The 20181-nt window shown below is 33.1% G+C and overlaps 2 protein-coding genes across 3 annotated transcripts in view; one reads left to right on the plus strand and one right to left on the minus strand.

Moving 5' to 3' along the window:
* Positions 1-20181, plus strand: part of LOC102505575 (olfactory receptor 11G2) — a 442453-nt gene that overhangs the window by 53756 nt on the left and 368516 nt on the right. The gene's annotated exons all lie outside the window — the stretch shown is intronic.
* Positions 15824-16996, minus strand: LOC102511868 (olfactory receptor 4F4). Its single transcript, XM_006194461.2, has one exon. The coding sequence runs from the start codon at positions 16975-16977 to the stop codon at positions 15946-15948; it is 1032 nt and encodes a 343-aa protein (XP_006194523.2). The 5' UTR covers positions 16978-16996; the 3' UTR covers positions 15824-15945.

Raw genomic sequence — 20181 nt, forward strand, 5'->3', positions numbered from 1 at the left:
GTTTGTTGCCATACAGGGGACTGCTGATAATCCTCAGGACCTGCCCCTACCTTTTTGCTCCTAGTCCTATAATCTGGCTCAAGTTCCAGAAAACTCCAGTGAACCTGGGACAAAGTGGAATTCATGAAAAGAGGCAATATACACCAAAAGAATTGCAAGATTTTACACATTTCTATCAATAGAAATCTGTATCACATGCATGGGAATGGATCCTAAGAATATGGGACCAGGATGGAAAGAATATAATGTTGACTTGAGCTACGATTAATGATTCTGAATTTCAGTGTTAGCTCAGTGTTAGTTGGCCTGGAAGCGACTGTAACAGTTGGCTTTATTGGGTTGACTACAAATTTAGACTCAAAGCTAGCATACATAAATGAGGTCGATCTGCCAGAACCCCCTTAGCTTATTGAAGAAGGTATTCAAAGTCTTTGGGAGATTGCAATGCTGTAATCGTTGATCCAATTTTTTGTTGTTATTTAAATTTTTTTCTTTCCCTGTATTCAGTTATTATTTGCTTTCCTTGTTATTCAGGGCTGTCTTTTGGCTTCATGACCGAAAAAAAAAAAAATCTTAGTAGGGGAATGAAATGGTAATTTACAGAAAAGATGTCATCCCCAAGTGACCCATTAACCTCTTTTCTCCTCAATTATCCTGGGAAAACCAACATGATTCTAGGAGACAATTCCCATAACGGACTGATTTCTGGGTGACAATATGAGGTCTCTGAAGTTCTACTTGGTCACTACCCAAGCACAATTAGTGCTGTTAATTAACTGCCTTTCTGATGGCAGCATTCGGTGTAACTCTTTGCACAGGGGAGAATTATGCAACAGATGGAAACTTTCTGAGTGGTTCTGACTCCCTGAAATGCAATTGCTTTATGCCCTGTGGCAGAGGAACAAAATTTTCCCTGCTCATTGTGTTTCAGTATTAAAAATACGCATGCACTGGCTGAAGTAGCCTCTATCAATAGTGATTGAATGTTGGCCTTCAGACAAGGGTGATTTTAAATTGGAGGTTTTGTGGTCTCATTGACTCACTGTGCTTTGACTTTGATTTTAGTTATTATTTATAAATTGCAAAATAAAATAGCATGCAGGAAATGGCACAAAAAATATATAGCTTAATCAATTTTTATAAAGTGATTACTACACAAGTCAAAATATAGAACTCAGCTGTCCCATCCCAGGGATCTTTTTTGACTCATCCAAATCACAACCACCATTTTCCTCAGAAGTAACCATGACTGTGTTAAAGACTTCCTTACATTTTTTACAGCTTTGTCTTTCCAATGTGCATTGCACATTCTATAATTTGTCTTGCTATTTTTTCACTTGACATGTTTTTCAAATCTCTCCTAATACATAAATTTTTCTTCAACCTTCTTCTCTTCTTTATAATTTATTTGTTGAAAAACTTAGACCTTTGACACAACTTCCCACACTCTAAATTTTGCTGTTTGCAGACTCTTAGTGCATTTATTGTCTCCAGTGATTTTTGAATTTTGTCCAAATAGCAGCTGGATCCAAAGGTTTGCCCAAACACATATTTGATCCCATTTTTGATAAGATTATAGGTGATGTTGTGTTCATGCATCAGGTGACATAATTATGACTTTCTCCTCTATTATTAGCAACTATAATGCTCCATATGTATATATGTTTATATGTATATGTACATGTGTGTATATATACACACTGTATATACTGAGCAACAGAGAGAGAGAAAGAGAGATTATATTGATAATACCAATTCTTTCTAACCCTGTGGGCTTCTTTTTGTCTTCTGTTCTGTATCTCTCTTTCTTCATTGTCCCAGTGAGAATCTCAGCTCCAAACAAAATATTTATTAATTTGCTTAATCCTACAATGCACAAACAATTGTTTCAGAATTACTATATTTATACCACAATAAAAACAAAAAGTAATTAAGAATATAAAAACTTTCTTGCAGTTATTTTTTTAGTGAATGATACATAGTCAAATTATTATCTTCAAAAGTTAATTGGCAAAAAGAAAGAAGGAACAGTCTTAAAAAGAAGTTAATTAGGTAATTAGATTAGTTCTTTTTTTCCCTCAGTTTAGCTATGCCATTTATTTGGAATATATTTGGGTTCATTTGTTTCTCTTTGCATTCTCTTTTATAGACTTTTAACAAGTTACCTTTGTCAGATTAATTTTAGTTTTTGAATATGTAAAAGATTAGGAAGATGAAGTTAAGCTAGAGAAATGTCCCATTCTTATGTTTCCCTTCCACTATATTCCCTCCCACCTTTCATAGATAACATCACTTATCAGATTCTAGTACCTGTGTTGTGTTTATTTTTTCAACAAATTAATATTTTTTAATTTCTCATCATTTCTTACACAAAATTTGAGTACTATGCATATTCTTTTGCAGTTTGAAGTTTTTGCTTATGAAGTCTTTCCCTATTGGTTTATAGAACTCTTCTCAATTTTTTATAGTTGAATAGTACTCCACAGTGTATATGTTTCACAGCTCATTAAACCTATATTTCCAATATTTGCACATTTATGTAGTTCCAGTATTTTTCTTAACATTTTTTATTGAGTTATAGTCATTTTACAATGTTGTGTCAAATTCCATTGTAGAGCACAATTTTTCATGAACATGTGTATATTCATTGTCACGTTTTTTTTTTTACTGTGAGCTACCATAAGATCTTGTATATATTTTCCTGTGCTGCACAGTATAATCTTGTTTATCTATTCTACATTTTGAAATCCCAGTCTGTCCCTTCCCACCTCCCACCCCCTTGGCAACCACAAGTTGTATTCTATGTCTGTGAGTCTGTTTCTGTTTTGTATTTATATATATATATATATATATTTTTTGGCGATTCCATGTATGAGCAATCTCACATGGTATTTTTCTTTCTCTTTCTGGCTTACTTCACTTATAATGACATTCTCCAGGGACATCCATGTTGCTGCAAATGGCGTTATGTTGTCGGTTTTTATGGCTGAGTAGTTAGTATTCCATTGTATAAATATACCACATCTTCTTTATCCAGTCATCTGTTGATGGACATTTAGGCTGTTTCCATGTCTTGACTATTGTAAATAGTGCTGCTATGAACATTGGGGTGCAGGTGTCATTTTGAAGTAGGGTTCTTTCTGGATGTATGCCAGGAGTGGGATTCCTGGATCATATGGTAAATCTATTCCTGTCGTTTGAGGAATCTCCATACTGTTTTCCACAGTGGCTGCACCAAACTGCATTCCCACCAGCAGTGAAGGAGGGTTCCCTTTTCTCCACAACCTCTCCAGCACTGGTTATTTGTGGACTTTTGAATGGTGGCTATTCTGACTGGTGTGAGGTGATACCTCATTGTAGTTTTGATTTGCATTTCTCTGATAATGAGTGATACTGAGCATTTTCTCATGTGCCTATTGATCATTTGTATTTCTTCCTTGGAGAATTGCTTGTTTAGGTCTTTTGCCAATTTTTGGATTAGGTTGTTTGTTTTTTTCTTATTGAGTCATATGAGCTGCTTATGTATTCTGGAGATCAAGCCTTTCTCGGTTTCATTTGCAAAAATTTTCTCCCATTCTGTCGGTTGTCGTTTTGTTTTACTTATGGTTTCCTTTGCTGTGCAGAAGCTTGTAATTTTCATTATGTCCCATTTGTTTATTCTTGCTTTTATTTCTATTGCTTGGGTAGACTGTCCTAGAAGAACATTTTTGAGATGTATGTCAGATAATGTTTTGCCTACATTTTCTTCTAGGAGGTTTATTGTATCTTGTCTTATGTTTAAGTATTTGATCTATTTTGAGTTGATTTTTGTGTATGGTGTACGGGAGTGTTCTAGTTTCATTGAGTTGCATGCTGCTGTCCAGTTTTCCCAGCACCATTTGCTGAAGAGACTGTCTTTATTCCATTGTATATTCTTGCCTCCTTTGTCGAAGATTACTTGACCAAAAGTTTGTGGGTTGGATTCATTTCTGGGCTCTCTATTCTGTTCCATTGGTTTATATGTCTGTTTTTGTACCAATACCATGCTGTCTTGATGACTGTAGCTCTATAGTATTGTCTGAAGCCTGGGAGAGTTATTCCTCCAGCTCTTTTTTTTTCTTCAGTAATGCTTTGGCAATTCTAGGTCTTTGATGGTTCCATATAAATTTTATTATGATTTGTTCTAGTTCTGTGAAGTATGTCCTGGGTAATTTGATAGGGATTACATTAAATCTGTAGATTGCCTTGGGCAGTGTGACCATTTTAACAATATTGATTCTTCCAATCCAAGAGCATGGGATATCTTTCCATTTTTTAAGTCTTCTTTAATTTCCTTCATCAGTGGTTTATAGTTTTCTGTGTATAATTCTTTCACTTCCTTGGTTAGATTTATTCCTAGGTATTTTATTACTTTGGGTGCTATTTTAAAGGGGATTGTTTCTTTACTTTTTCTGTTGATTCATTGTTAGTGTAAAGAAATGCAACTGATTTTTGAACATTAATCTTGTAACCTGCTACCTTGCTGATTTCTTCGATCAGTTCTAGTAGTTTTTGTGTGGACCTTTTAGGGTTTTCTATGTATAGTAACATGTCATCGGCATATAGTGACACTTTTATCTCTTGTGTTCCAATTTGGATCCCTTTTATTTCTCTCTCTTGCCTGATTGCTGTGGCTAGGATTTCCAAGACTATGTTGAATAGGAGTGGTGATAGTGGGCATCCTTGTCTTGTCCAGATTTTAGTGGGAAGCTTTTGAGTTTTTCATGGTTGAGTACTATGCTGGCTGTAGGTTTGTCATATATAGCTTTTATTATGTTGAGATATGTTCCCTCTATACCCACTTTGGTGAGAGTTTTTATCATAAATTGGTGTTGAATTTTATCAAATGCTTTTTCTGCATCTATGGAGATGATCATGTCGTTTTTGTCCTTTCTCTTGTTGATGTGATATATTACATTGATTGATTTGCATATGTTGAACCACCCTTGTGTCCCTGGGATGAACCCCAGTTGATCATGATGTATAATCTTTTTTATGTGTTGGATTCTATTTGCTAATATTTTGGTGAGGATTTTTGCATCTGTGTTCATCAGTGATATTGGCCTATAATTCTCTTTTTTGGTAGTGTCTTTGCCTGATTTTGATATCAGGGTGATGGTGGCTTCATAGACTGAGTTTGGGAGTATTCCCTCCTTTTCAGTCTTCTGGAAGAGTTTGAGAAGGACTGGTATGAGTTCTTCTTTGTGTGTTTGGTAGAATTCCCGGGTGAAGCTGTCCGGTGCTGGACTTTTATTTGTAGGGAGGTTTTTTATTGCTAATTTGATTTCATTTTCTTCTTGATTCAGTCTTGGTGGACTGTATGTTTCCAGAAACTTGTCCATCTCTTCTAGGTTACCCATTTTGGTTCCATATAGTTTTTCATAATATTCTCGTATGATATTCTGTATTTCTATGTTATTTGTTGTAATTTCTCCATTTTCCTTTCTTATTTTGCTTATTTGTGCTCTCTCTTTCTTCTTCTTTGAGTTTGACCAGAGGTTTGTCGATTTTATTTACTTTTTCAAAAAACAGCTTTCGGTTTGGTTGATTTTTTTTCTATTGTTCTTTTAATCTCTATTTTATTTATTTCCCCCCCTGATCTTTATTATTTCCTTCCTTCTGCTGCCTTTTGGGGTTTTTTGCTCTTCTTTTTCTAATTCTTTCAGCTGGTGAGTTATATTGTTTATTTGAGTGTTCTTCTTTTCCAATATTTTTCAATCACAGTAATACTGCATGTATATTTATGTATCTTTGGTGGTGTGTCTGCAGGGAAAATTCCTAACAGTGGGATTGTTGAGTTAAAGGCTAACATTTACATAGTTTTATTAGAAATATTGCCAAAATCTCCTCCATAAGGGTGAAACTACTGTGCATTTCCATATTCACCTTGTTTCTTGACAAGAGCTTTACCATTTTTGCCAAGTTGATGTATTAGAAATGGTATCTCATTGTGGTTTTATTTTGCCATTATTTTATTATTGGTGAAGCTGAACACTTTTTATGTATTTAAGGGATTTTATTTTCAGAGTGTTTATATTTTTTGCTTTTTATCAATTGACTTTAATTTACATAGTGTAAAATACACCATTTTAAAGTGAACAGTTTAGTGGCATTTAGTACAAAGTATTTCACAGTCCCCTCTGTCCAGTTCCAAAACATTTTTATCACCTCCCCCAAACTCTTACTGTTAAGCAATTACTCTCCATTCCCGCTTTCTCCCCAGAGCCTAGAAACCACCAATCTGTTTTCTGTGTCTGTTAATTTGCCTATTCTGGATATTTTGTATAAATGAAACCATACACTATGTAACCCTTCTTTTCTTTCAGTTTTATTGAGATACAATTGACATGCAGCACTGTGTAATTTAAGGTGTACAGCATAATGATTTGACTTATATACATCAATAAAATGATTACCACAGTAAGTTTAGTGAATATTCTTCACCTCATATACATACAAAATAAAAGAGAAGAAAAAATATTTTTAACTTGTGATGAGAACTCAGGATTTACTCTCTTAACAACTGTCATGTATAACATACAGCTGTGTTAATTATATTAATCATGTTATACATTGCCTCTCTAGTACTTTTTTATCTTATAACTGAAAGTTTATACCTTTTGACTGTCTTCATGCAGTTCCTCCTCCCCATCTCCTACCTCTGACAACTACAAATCTAATCTTTTTTCTATAAGTTTACTTGTTTTTTAAAGTATAATTGACTTACAACATTATGTTATTTCTTGGTGCATAACATAGTGACCAATATTTATCTACAGTACAAAATGATCACCATAATTAGTTATGATGCCGCCATCCAAAGGTATTACACATTGACTATATTCCCCACATCCTATATTTAATCCCCATGGATTATTTATTTTATAACTGTTAGTTTATATCTATTAATTTCACTCTTCTACCTGTTTGACCTCCCCTCTGGCAATCATCTGTTTGTTCTCTGTATCTATGTATCTATTCCTATTTTTATATTTTGAACATTAACCCTTTATTGGTCATATCATTTGCAAATATTTTCTCTCTCACAGTAGGTTGTCTTCTTATTTTGTCAGTGGTTTCCTGTGCTGTGCAACACATTTTGTTTAATTATGTCCTGTTTGTTTATTTTTGCTTTTGTTTCTTTTGCCTCAGGAAACAGATCCAAAAAAAAAAACATTGCTATGACTTATGTCAAAGAGTGTTCTGCCTGTGTTCTCTTCTAGGCATGTTATGGTTTCAGGTCTTACATTTAGGTCTTTAATCCATTTTGAGTTCATTTTTGTGTTTGATATGAGACAATGAAATGGTCTAATCTCATTCTTTTACATGTAGCTGTCCAGTTTTCCTAGCATGACTTGTTGAAGAGTCTTTTCTCTATTGTGTATTCTTCCCTTATTTGTCATAGATTAATTTGCCATAGGCATGTGGGTTTATTTTTGAATTCTTTTTTCTGTTCTATTGATCTGTGTGTCTGTTTTTGTACCAGTACCGTACTGTTTGATTACTATACCTTTGTAGTATAGTCTGAAGTCATGGCGTGTGGTACCTCCAGTTGTGTTCTTTTTTCCTCAACACTGCCTTGATGGTTTGGAGTCTTTTGTGGTTCCACATAAATTTAAGAATTACTTGTTCTATTTCTGTAAAAAATGCTATGGATATTTTGGTAGGAATTGCAATAAATATGTAGATTGCTTTGGGTAGTATGGACATTTTAGCAGTACTAATTCTTCCAGTCCAGAAGCACTGAATATCTTTCCATTTCTTTGTATCAGTGTCCTTCATCAGTGTTTTATAGTTTTCCGAGCATAGGTCTTTCACCTCCTTGGTTAAGTTTAGTCCTAGATATTTTATTCTTTTTGATGCAGTTTTAAATGGGATTGTTTTCTTGCTTTCTCTTTCTGATAGTTGATTATTAGTGAATAGAAAGTAACAAATTTCTGTATATGAACTTTATGTCGTGCAACATTACTGAATTTATTTATTAGATCTAACAGCTTTTTGGTGAAGGCTTTTGGTTTTATACATGGGTCTTGTTTTTTATACATTCAGCCACTGCCTTTTAATTGGAGCATCTAGTCCGTATACAGTTAATTATTGATAGCTATGTGCTTATTGACATTTTGTTAATTGTTTTTGTAGTTCTTTTATGTTCTTTTCTTTTTTTGCTCTATTCTCCTGTGATTTGATGACTATCTTTAATCTCATATTTAGATTCTCTCTCTTTTTTTTTAATGTGTATACCTATCACAGATTTTTGGATTGTTGTTACCACAAACTGTATATACAGTAATATACATGCTTTAAGTTCCTGACCTCTTAAGTTTAAGTGAGTTCTAGCAACTCTACATTTTTACTCCCTCCCCTGTTTAGTGTTTTTGACATCATATTTTACATCTTTTCTGTGTATTTACATTTACCGATGAGATTTTTCCTGCTGTAATTTTTATATTTCTAGTTGTGGTCTTTTTTACTTAAAGAATTCCCTTTAACACTTCTTGTAAAGCCAATTTAGTGGTACTGAACTCCATTAGCTTTAGCTGGTCTGTAAAATTCTTTAACTGTTCTTCAAATCTGGATGATAGACTGGCTATATAGGATCTTCTTAGTTGTAGGTTTTTCCTTTCATCACTTTAAATATATCATGCCATTATCTCCTGAACTGCAAAGTTTCTGCTGAAAAAGCTGACAGTCTCTATTTCCTGCAGTCCTCTGGCTCTCTTATATGCCAGCCCTGCCAGCTTTCACAGCATGATATTTCGGGGGCTCATCTTTCCAGTGTAGGATCCCTGGCTGGGAGTCTGATGTGAGACTCAGATCTGTTATTTCTTGGGGAGAAACTCTGAAGTTGTGATTGTCCTTCCATTTGTGGGCCACTTACCTGGGGATGTGAGTCTTAATTCTGCTGTGTCTCTGTACCTCCCACCCATCTTGTTGTGGGTTAGTCTTTATATCTGTAGATGTGAAAAATATTTTCTTCTAGTTGTTGCCTTATTCTCATTAATAGCTTATCTGTAAATAGTTATAATTTTGTTGTGTCCATGGGAGGAGGTGAGCTCAGGGTCTTCCTACTCTGCCATCTTGGCCACCTATCATCAGTATGTTATTTTTACATCTGGCTTCTTTCACTCATCCACATGTAGTAGGTTCTACTAAACATGTAGTAGAGGTCATCCACATGCAGTATTTATCAGTACTTTATTCCTTTTTTTGGTTGAATAATGTTCCAGTATATGGGTACCCCAAAGTTTGTTTATCTGTCTTTTGGCTATTCTTAATAGTTCTGCTATGAACATGTATATTTAATTTTTTGTTTTGAATTCTTGTAGGCATATTCCTTGGAGTGGAACTGCTGGCTCACCTCCTAACTCTGTTTTTAACATTTTGAGGAAATGTAAAAAATGTTTTTCAAAGTGATTAAACCACTTTACATCCTCATGAGTGGTGTATCAGGGTTTCAGTTTCTCCACATCTTTACTATTTTCTGGCTATTTTGTCCCCACTCTCATTCTTTTTTTTTTTTTTTTTTTGGTTTCACGGTGAGTGTAAAGTGTTATCTTGTGATTTTGATGTGCATAATAACTAATGATGTTGGACATCTTTTCATGTGCTTCTTGGTAATTTGTGTATCTTCTTTTTTTTTTTTTGTGGACAATGCCTATTCAAGTCATTTGTGCATTTCTAATTTTTTTGTATTTTTGTTGCTGCACTGAAATTTTTCTTTATATATTCTGGATACTAAACCCTTACCAGAAATATACTTTTCAGTATTTCTTCTCTTCTCAATGTTGTGTTTTTATTTACTTGATAATGTCCCTTGTGCCACAAAATTTTATAATTTTAATGAAGTCAAATTTCTTTTTGTGTGTGTGTGCTTTTGGTGTCATATTTAAGAACTCATTGCCTGTAGAGGGCCATGAATTTTTTTCTTTTTTCTTAGAGTGTTATAGTTCTAGCTCTTGTTTTTCACTCATTGATACAGTTTGAATTAAATTTTGTATGTGGTGTGAGGTATAAGTTCAACTTAATTTTTTCCCAGTTGGCTATCCAGTTGTCCTAGTACCTTTTGTTTCAGTTATTGTACTTTTAAACTCCTTTTATAATTTTGATATCTTTATTGATATTCTTTATTTGTTCATCTGTTGTTCTCTTGGTTTTCTTTAGCTCTTTGAGCTTTAAAACAGTTTATTTAAGGTTTTTACCTAGTAAGTCCAATGTCTGTGCTTTCTCAGAGATAGTTTCTGTTTATTTCTCCATGAATGGGACATACTTTCTTTTTTATTTGCATGCTTCTTAATTTTAAAAAAACTGAATATTTTGGATATTATAATATGGTAACTTTGGAAATCAGATTCTTTCCCCTCCTCAGGGTTTATTTCTGTTAATTGCTGTGGGATATAGCTGGATTCTTTTTTTTTTTTTTTTTTTTTTGCCATTGTTTAGTGACTTCTAGATTTATTTTTGTAATTTCTTTATTCTTTGTTATGTTTGTTCTCTGAAGTCTCTATTCCTTTAACATGTCTTGAGTTAGTGATTTGAAAAAGAATTTTTTTTTAAAAAACCAATAGCCAAGAAGAAGAAGAAGAAGAAAAAAAGACAGGTAAAGGAAAATAAGAAAGGAAAGAAAAACGAAAACTAACAAGTTCTTCCAGTCTTTGCTGGTTGGTTGTGTGCTGGGGCATTCCTTCAACACTTAGGTTATATAAAACTCTACCTTAGTCTTCACTTTCTCCTTACATGAGAAAGCAGCCAGAGCTGGAAGCTTAGGGTCTTCTCAGGCATTTTCTGAGTATGTGTTCTGCCCTATACATGAATATAGCTTTCTTAATTCCCCAGTGTAAATGAGTGGTTTTAAATATGTTCATTTCCTCAAAAAAAAAAAAAAAAAAAACTGTCTCCCAGTTTTTTCTTCCAGGCTTTCAGGGCCGTAGAGTTGGTCTCAGTTATAACCTTTTGTCCCAGATGGCTGTGGTTTTTTCATTTGCCTTACATTGTTTTTGAACAATGCCTGCCTGTCTTTCACCTTGAGTGATTTCTGAGTTAGGTGAAACAAAGATGAAAGTCTTTTCATTATTGATTCGCCAGAGTTCTTTATATATTTTGATAAGATATTCTTATCAATATATAAATAGCAGATATTTTTCCATTCTGTATGTTGTCTTTTTCTTTTCTTGATGGTGTCCCTTGAAGAAAAAAAATTGAATTGTGATTAAGTCCAATTTTATTATTTTTTTATTAGCTTATACTTCTGGTGTTACATCTAGGAAGGCCCTGCATAATAAGGCCCTGCATAATCCAAATTCATAAAATTTACTGCTATTTTCTTCCTCAGTATTTTGTAGTTTTAGTACTTATATTTATGTCTGTTATCTACTCTGAGTGAATTTTTGTGTATAGTGTAGAGAATGGGGTCCAACTTTATTATTTTGCAAAAACTACTTATCTTAAGAATTTTATGTTAGTTTGTTAAATGATTAATGGTAATATTTATATTTAACTAGTTTAGCATATCTCAAGATAAACATCTTGGGGGAATTTAACTGTGAGTAATGGAAGAGTAGCTGGTGTTAAAGTTTCCACAGATATTAACTATTAAGTTTGGACAAAATACAAAAAGCAACTATTTGAAGAAACTGGAAAGTAACTCAGAGCAGGCAGAAACTGGGTATAAGTCAGATCTTGAGAGAAAATACAGATTTTCTTTATATAGATTTTTGCCTGAGGGAAAAACTCTTATTTATGCAGCATATGTTAACTAAAAGTCAAGGAGAAAATTAAATTCTTAAAGACCTGCAGAATCAGAGGATGAATTTGGGGACTGCAAGAATGGCTGAAAAATGAGGGGTGACATTCAATAAATGAGGGAGCTTCAGTAATGGTAGTCCTAAATTTTGTTTATAATCTTTACTCAGATCTTTGGCACTTCCATAAAACTGCACATAAGTAGGGTAGGCTTTGTAAAGTAAAAGTTGATAGGTTAAAAATGTTGAGCAGTTTGAGCAAGGCAGACATAAATTGGAACATAAGATGACCTGCATTAACTGCGTCCTAGAACAAGAATCAGTACTCTTCATAGGAAGATAATGAAATCTAGACTCTGTACAATGCATTATTCACAATGCCTACCTAGCTCATATGAAAAAAATAGACATAGAAATAAATAGAGAAATGTGAAGTCTAATTAAAAGAAACAATGATCAATAGGAACTGACATCAAGATGATCCAAATGTTGGAATTAGGGGTCAAGGATATTACAGCATCTATTATAAATATACCCAAGGACTTAAAGAATTCTATAGTAATAATGAATAAACAGATGAGAAATAGAGAAATGGAAATCAAAAGAAAGAACTTAATAGAAATTCTAGTGAGGCTAAATAGCGAATCGAATATTGGATAAAAGTAAATTAATGTAAAATAAAGCAATAGAAATGATCTCATCGGAAAAAGTAAAGAAGATTAAAAAATATGAAGTGAGCTGAAGTGGTCTATGGGACAATATCAAGCAGTCTGACATATGTATAATTAAAATCTCTGAAAGAAAATGGAGAGAATGGGGCCAAAAAATTATTTGCTGAGTTAATGCATTAAAATCTCTCAAATCTTGTGTAAATAAAATGACTTACATATCCAGACACCTCAATTAAATCCAAGTGGGCAAATATGTATATAAAGATAACCACACCTAAGCATGTCCTAGTCAAATTGTTGAATACCAAAAATGAAGAGAATTTCTGAAAAGGAGCAAGAGAAAAATAACTCATTACTTGTATGACACAAAAGATAAGCATAGTAGTTGATATCTTATTAGAAATAGTAGCCAAAATATAGTAGAATGGTAACTTCAGTATTTAGAAAAGCCCATGTATATTAAAATTAAACATAGTATTTATGAATACTTTCAAGGATGAACTTACAAGGGAGATTGGAAAGTATTTTGAACTTAATTTTAATAAGATGACAATATGTTAAAATATGTTATGCAGCTAAAGAATAGCTTAGAAATGTTTTGAATTAATATTCTGATTAGAAAAAGAAAAAAAAGTAAAATAAATTACCTAAATGTCTTACTTAAGCTAGAAAGACAAGCAAATCAAGTTGAAATAAACAGAAGGAAAGAAATGCTACAGATAAGAGAAGAAACCAATGAAATGGAAAATAGAAAAAAATGTAGTAAATTTATGTGTTAGTCTAGGTTCTCCATAGAAACAGACCAATAAGGGGTGTGTGTGTGTGTGTGTGTGTGTGTGTGTGTATTTTAAGGAATTGTTCTCACACAGTTGTGGAGACTTGCAAGTGCAAAATTTGGCAGGCTGGAGACCCAGGGAAGAGTTGATGTTGCAGCTTGAGTCCAGAGGCACCCTGGAGGCAGAATTCTCTGTTCCTCAAGAGGTGTCAGTATTTTTTCTGTGAATGCCTTCAACTGATTGGATAAGCCAACCCACATTACAGAGGGGAGTCTGCTTTACTCAGTGCTTATTAATTTAAATGTTACTCTCATTTAAAAAAATACCTTCACGTTTAGTTTGGTATTTGAGAAAATTTCTAGCTACTGTGGCCTAGCCAAGTTGCCACATAAAATTAACCATCACAATTAACTAAGTGAAAAATTAAATTTTGAGTTGTGCTTAGAAAAGAATCTCCTTATTTTCTTATTTTAGACAATTTACAGACACACACATAGAAATACCATTAAATCACTTGTTTCTGTTTGAATTACATTTTACAGATTACTATTTTTTATTTAATTTATTTTAAATTAATGTAAAAGCATTAACATGATTTCAAAGTCAAAACTACAAAATAAGACATTTAGAATAGTCTAGCTTTTATTCCTTTTTTAATCTTGTTTCATTCTCACTCCATAAAACGTTTTTAACTTTTAAAATTTGTTTATTATTTAAAATATATAAGTAATTATAAAATACATATTTATAATTATATATACATATAAAGCTAATATATGTATCCCTCTTTTAACAAAAAATTAGCATACTAGAGACATTTTTTCCACCTTACTGTTTTCACTTAACATATGCCTAATTGATTCACCCAGAATGGTAATTAGAGATATTCTTCATTCATTTTTATAGTTGCTTAAAGTTCCATTGTGTATAATTTATACATATAATTTATGCAGTTCTTATTGATTGTCATTTGAGTATTTTCTATTCTTTTGCTATTAAAAATAATGCTTCAGCAAGTAACTTTGTGCATTGGTTATTTTATATTTTGCAAATGTATCTTTACAGTATAATTAGGATTCCAGGGTAAAAAGTTAGTAACGTAGTAATATTTGTAGATATTATCTTGCCGAGAGGTTATACTAGTTTGTATTCTCATAAACAATATGTATGAGTCCTCTTCTTCTGTACAGCTTAAACAATAGTTTGTTTTATTAACTACTGATATCAGATATTTGTGTTATATGTAAAAACTCACATTTCAGTTTAATTTTACTCTGCATATAATCTTAACATGACACATTAAACATTTTTCACGTAACTTAAGGTTCATTTATATCTTCTTATGTATGAACCATAAATTCATGATTTCTGCCAATCTTTCTATGTTTCTTGGTGTTTTTTGTTAGAAGTTCTTTAAAACCGTAGCTCTATTCTTTGTGATTGAGGTTTCAATGCTTTCTCCTAGAATCTCATTTATCTTTTCTCATGCATTTACAATATTACTCTTATGCTGTCAATATTATCAGTCTTTATCATATTCATAGATTACAAAGATACTTATATTTTCTCATAATCTAATAGTTGTATAGTTTAAAAATACTTATGCTTTCGCTCATTTAGAAATTTTCTTGGCATATAGCGTGAAGAATAGACCCAATATATCTTTTTCCATATTGCTATTCAGTTATTCCACCATCACATTAATAGGTCCTTTCTCCACTGACTTGAGATACTGTCATTATCCTATACTAATTTTTTTATGTGTTTTTAACCCACTTATGGAGTTTCTATTCTCTTTTTTTTCTGAGGTAAATGTAATTTTAGTTCTCTTATCATCTGATCCTGTTTATTACTTTAAGCCACACTTTAAAAAATTATATTTCTTTTTTACTTAAAATATTTAATCTTCAGTTTTAGCCTGGTTCAGTGATTCTTTCTGGAGAGAGGAGCTATTTATCAGAATCACCTGTTAAGCTTTTCTTCCAATCTATATTTTCCTCTCCTTCTATGTTGAATTTTTGGCTTGTCTTCCTAGAATGGCAGAGTACATGTGCATGAGTGCACGCCTGCACATAAATATACACACTTTCCACTTACAACTACAGTGCCCCCAAAAGAGCATCTGTTAAGATTGGAATGTATCAAGTCCCTCATGACTATTGGGATAAGATAAAGGTTGATGAGTTTTGGCTTGTTGATATATAGGATTTATTATAATAATAGTACCTAATATTTATTGAATCCTGAAAACATGCCACAAAAATGTGCTATTTAACTTTTGTGCTTTTAGAACTTTTAAAAGTTGACTTATATATGTCCTTATAACTAAGCATATTTTTTGAGTTAGGTGTATGGCAATTGCTTACTTGATGTTTTTACGGAAAATGAGGCAAGTAGAAATTTTAAAAATACTGTAAGTCAACTTAGCTTCTGTCCTTCCCTCTATTACCCTAAGACCATTCAGGAAGGCACAGAAGTGTACAAATACTAACATATCTATGCCTTTGATTGTTCTAAGAATTAGTGAGATAGTATTTTCAAAGTCTAATATTAACTTAATATCTGTATTCAGAAATATAACAAGATTGTCAAAGGAAAAATTAAGGCTGTGTATGTGAATGTTCTTTGACAATTGCTAAGGGATATGATAATGGAAGTTCTAGTTTGCATGAGATTTATTAAGTAGCTTATCAACTTTATGCTATGTCATTATCTCTGATTAGTCACACAGTTGTAGGAGGTCTAAGACTTTATCCTAGAATTCATATTCCATTTTCTCAGTCGTCTCATGGCAGTCTTCATGTCTTTGTTCCTTAGTGTGTATATAATTGGGTTCAAAAGAGGAGTGACCACAGAATAAAACACAGCAAGGAATTTATCTAATGATTTGATAGGAAATGGCCAGGCATAAATGAAGATACATGGTCCAAAGAACAAAAGAACTACTGTGATGTGAGCAGTCAGAGTGGACATAGCCTTGGATGACCTCTCAGAAGGGAGATACTGGATGGTCATGAGGATGACAGTGTATGAGATGATTAGGAGAACAAAGGAACACACAGTGAGCACACCACTGTTAGCAATGACCATGATATCTAACCTATAGGTGTCTGTACAGGCGAGTTTGATGACCCTAGGCAGGTCACAATGAAAGCTATCCACCTCATTGGGACCACAGAAAGGTAAGTTCACAGCAAAGGCCAACTGGCTCACTGAGTGGAGGAAGCCAGTTCCCCATGCAACAGCCACAATGCCAACACATACATTGCCACGCATAATTGTAGTGTAGCGAAGGGGTTTACAGATTGCGACATATCTGTCAAAGGCCATGGCTATAAGGATCACCAGCTCACTCCCACCAAAGAAATGAAGGAGAAATATCTGAGCAAAGCAGCCCTTGAAAGAGATAACTTTGCATTTACTGAAAAAGTCAGCAATCATCTTGGGGGCTGTGACTGAGGACAGACACAGATCAATGAGTGAGAGGTTGGCCAGCAGGAAGTACATGGGTGATTGAAGGTGGGAGTCAGAAGCCACAGTTATGACAATAAGAAGGTTTCCAAACACAATTCCTACATAGAACACAAGAAAGAACACAAATAGGAAAATCTGGAGTTCCTGAGAATTGGATAGTCCCAGGAAAATGAACTCAGTCACCATGGTGTGATTTGTTTCACTCATTGATTCATTCCAGGAAATAGCCTCTGTAGTTACCTTGGAAAAGGGAGTGAGAGGAAAGTCAGTATTATATTCAGATTCCTCCTTTCGTGTCATTCTGCTCACACTTGAATGACCTTCTATGGTTTGTTACATAAAGGCTTTCAAAATGCACGCAATCTGAACCCACTATTTTATCTCATATTCCTCTGGATCTGCTTTATAGTCCAGTTATCCATGTCTTCTCAGTGTTTCCAATTATGTCAGGCTTATTCCTAATAAAATACCTTTGTTCATGTTACCCTTTCTGCGACAGTAAGTCTGCCTTGCATTTATGTCCTTTATCCCTGAACTCCATATTTACATAGGCTTATTATGACACACATTTTTGAGAAAGTATTTTTAGGGGCCTAGTAGATTGTCAAACTAATTGTGTGTATGGTTATTAGAAACCTTCTTTCTGTCAAACTAAAACTAATCCTCATTCACAATTTTGCTGTGTGAGGCAATTGCAGTGTTTCCGTTTTGTATGTAGTCTATCCTTGAATTCATCCTCTTTAAAACTTATTTTACCGTTTTTGTGAATGTGAATACTAATTATATTCACTTCTTACAGTTATTATGAATTGCAAATGAAGTAGCAAATTAAGGTATTTTGCAGTTTTTATATTTAGTAATTGCACAACATACTTAGATAATTGGTAGTAACATTTATCATCTAGTTCATAGAGAAATCCTAGTTCCTCAATAATTATTTAAATTGTTACTTGTATTCTAGAAATGACAATAATAGCAAGATTTCAGTTGCCTGTATCCCTCTGTTACCCTGTCTTTAAAATGAGTGTACTGGGTCAAATTTTACAAAATTCCCACTAGTCCAAAACTCTGTGAGTTTTGAGGGAGGGACACAATTCCAAAATAATTTTCATCATCTCTCAGAAGCTTGGATAGAAACATGAAAACTAAGACTAATGAAGTGATTCAGCTTTAGGGGAAGTTTAAATTTATGAGGACTCTAAAAGAGAAACAAGGATTTATAAGAACTTGTAGTGGATAGAATTTATACTTAACATTTGGCAATATAAAGATATTTAGAGGAGAAAGACTTAATCCAAAGTAAAATGAAAAATAGAAATAAAATAACAAAAATTAGATTTAAAAATGAGGGAAAGAGGATAAAAGAAAGGGAATGACAAAAAGTGAGGAAAATGTTTGCTGAAAGAAAGGGATTTAATGGGAGATGAAATTGAAAAGGATTCTGGAATGCCTACTAAAGGATTTGTGTTTTATTTTGTAGAAGTGAAGAAGTATTGAAGAATACTGAGTGATTATTTAATACATTTCTAACAAATGGTAAATAGTTAATACATAATAGTCATTATTAAGATAGTGATAATAGAACATGTGGACAGGATGTGGGAGATAAAAAAGATGATGCCAGTGTTTTTATTCTGAGTAATTCTGAGTATGGTAATAGCTTTAATTATAATAATAATTATGATAAGAACTAGTACAGCAATATGTAATATACAGATCACTTTTAGGAGCAGAAGTAAATTTGGAAGGAAGTAAAGGATAATAATAATGTCACGTAGAGTTATTGTTGGGGTATTTTTGTAAGTTGCTATCTGCTAAATAAGAGCCTGAAAAGTGATGGTCATAAGTTGGGAAAGCCATTTCACTTGTGTATTGGGTAGAGCAAATAAATACTGTCTAGAAGTTTTGCAGTAAGTGAATGGAATGGTAGCCTGAAGGAGAAGCATGGCCATGAAAATACTTGCAGGATGAGGTGTAGGAGTTAACAGGCAAGGAAGATGTAAAACAGAGGAGTGGAAATCAATGGTTCCCTGAAAGACATGAGGGGATGGTTACTCATCAAATTTCTTGGGGGAGTAGTATTACTATTTTGTCACTATTTCCTTAATCAGTTATTCCATGGCCCTTGGAAATTACATTTTTCTCTTCTTTATACATTCCTTAGCCCTATCCACTAAAGCTCCATGTTACTGTTTTCAAAGTTCTATAAATATTTAGCAATTTTAATTTTATTTCCAAGTATAAAGACAAGTCTAATAGTAAAACAAGTCAGAAACATTCACTTTAGTTCTCTTCTGCTTAGCACAGTGATAAATATAATCATACTATTCAATGACAGTAAAGACGATGGCATTCCTATTGTGAAATCACTTCTAATGTGATTAGTTAGTTGGAATGTTTCTTTAGATTCAAGGAATGTAATTTAGAATTGACCTTGGATTTTTACTGGTATGAAACCATTTCATTTCACTGAGAGAGGACAAACTTGATAGTTATAGCTCTATAGGTTATATAACAAGGATTATGGTTTACCAAAGGATTCTTATTTGCAGCAAAAATATTTTCTATCATGGTAACAAGTAAGAATTCGGATATGCTATTCTTCAACAGAAGGAATTTCTTGCTCACTTAGTTAAGACATCTCATTTCCTAAGTATATGCTGCTGAGGAGACAGTGATAATATGTGACCCTTCACCACTGTAATTCTTTCAAAGCTCATCTCTAACTCTTCAAAAATGATTTAATAAATTTTAGAAGTATTATATATTGCTTCTAAGTTAAACATTAGTTTAGATTTATTAAAGAAGTTCTCCAGAATCTTACACATTGGTTGTAGCAACCACGAAGGGCCAGCTTCAGTTGAACAAGAAAATCCTTCTCTGTGCACACTTGATTAAGCTTAGAAAGTCAGCATTTAACAAAACTTAACAAGACTGTTGTTAAATGTTTGTTTTATACATATTTTATCCCTTTTTAAAGAAAAACACTTTAAATCTTTACAAATTTTACTGAAATTGAAGTCAGGAGACTTGGGGGTTCTAGCACAAATTCACTGTGTAAACTTTGTTCAGTCATTCAAAATCTCTGAGCCTTTGTTTTCCTGTTTTTAAAATGAGTTCATTGGATCGGAAGCTGTCAAAAAAAAAAAAAAAATCCCCAAACTCTTAAGATTAGGATTTGTACCTTTATGTGAAAGAAAAGTCCAAAACTAGGTTTTATTGGGGTTGCAGGAAGGAGGGAAGTAGATAGATAAGAGAACACTGGATTTGGAGAAATATGGGGAAAGAACCTTCAAATAGAGGGGAAAGAATAAATTAGCCCAGAAGATTCAGGAGAAGGAATTTACACTTACAAGACTTGTATAACACTTAAGTTGTATATCATAACAAGGGCTATCCTTGTTTACATTCATACTAATTCTTCTAAGTATTTAAGTCAACTTCATGATCCATTTTTCCTGAAAATACACACACAGTGAATTCTGCACAATGAGTTATTACTAA

The sequence above is a fragment of the Camelus ferus genome, chromosome 6 (genome assembly GCF_009834535.1).
Source record: "Camelus ferus isolate YT-003-E chromosome 6, BCGSAC_Cfer_1.0, whole genome shotgun sequence".
Lineage (NCBI taxonomy): Eukaryota > Metazoa > Chordata > Mammalia > Artiodactyla > Camelidae > Camelus > Camelus ferus.

What these genes read in the sequence shown, in the direction of transcription:
- LOC102511868 (XM_006194461.2), bottom strand. Translation starts at nt 16,977, where the DNA reads ATGACACGAAAGGAGGAATCTGAATATAATACTGACTTTCCTCTCACT.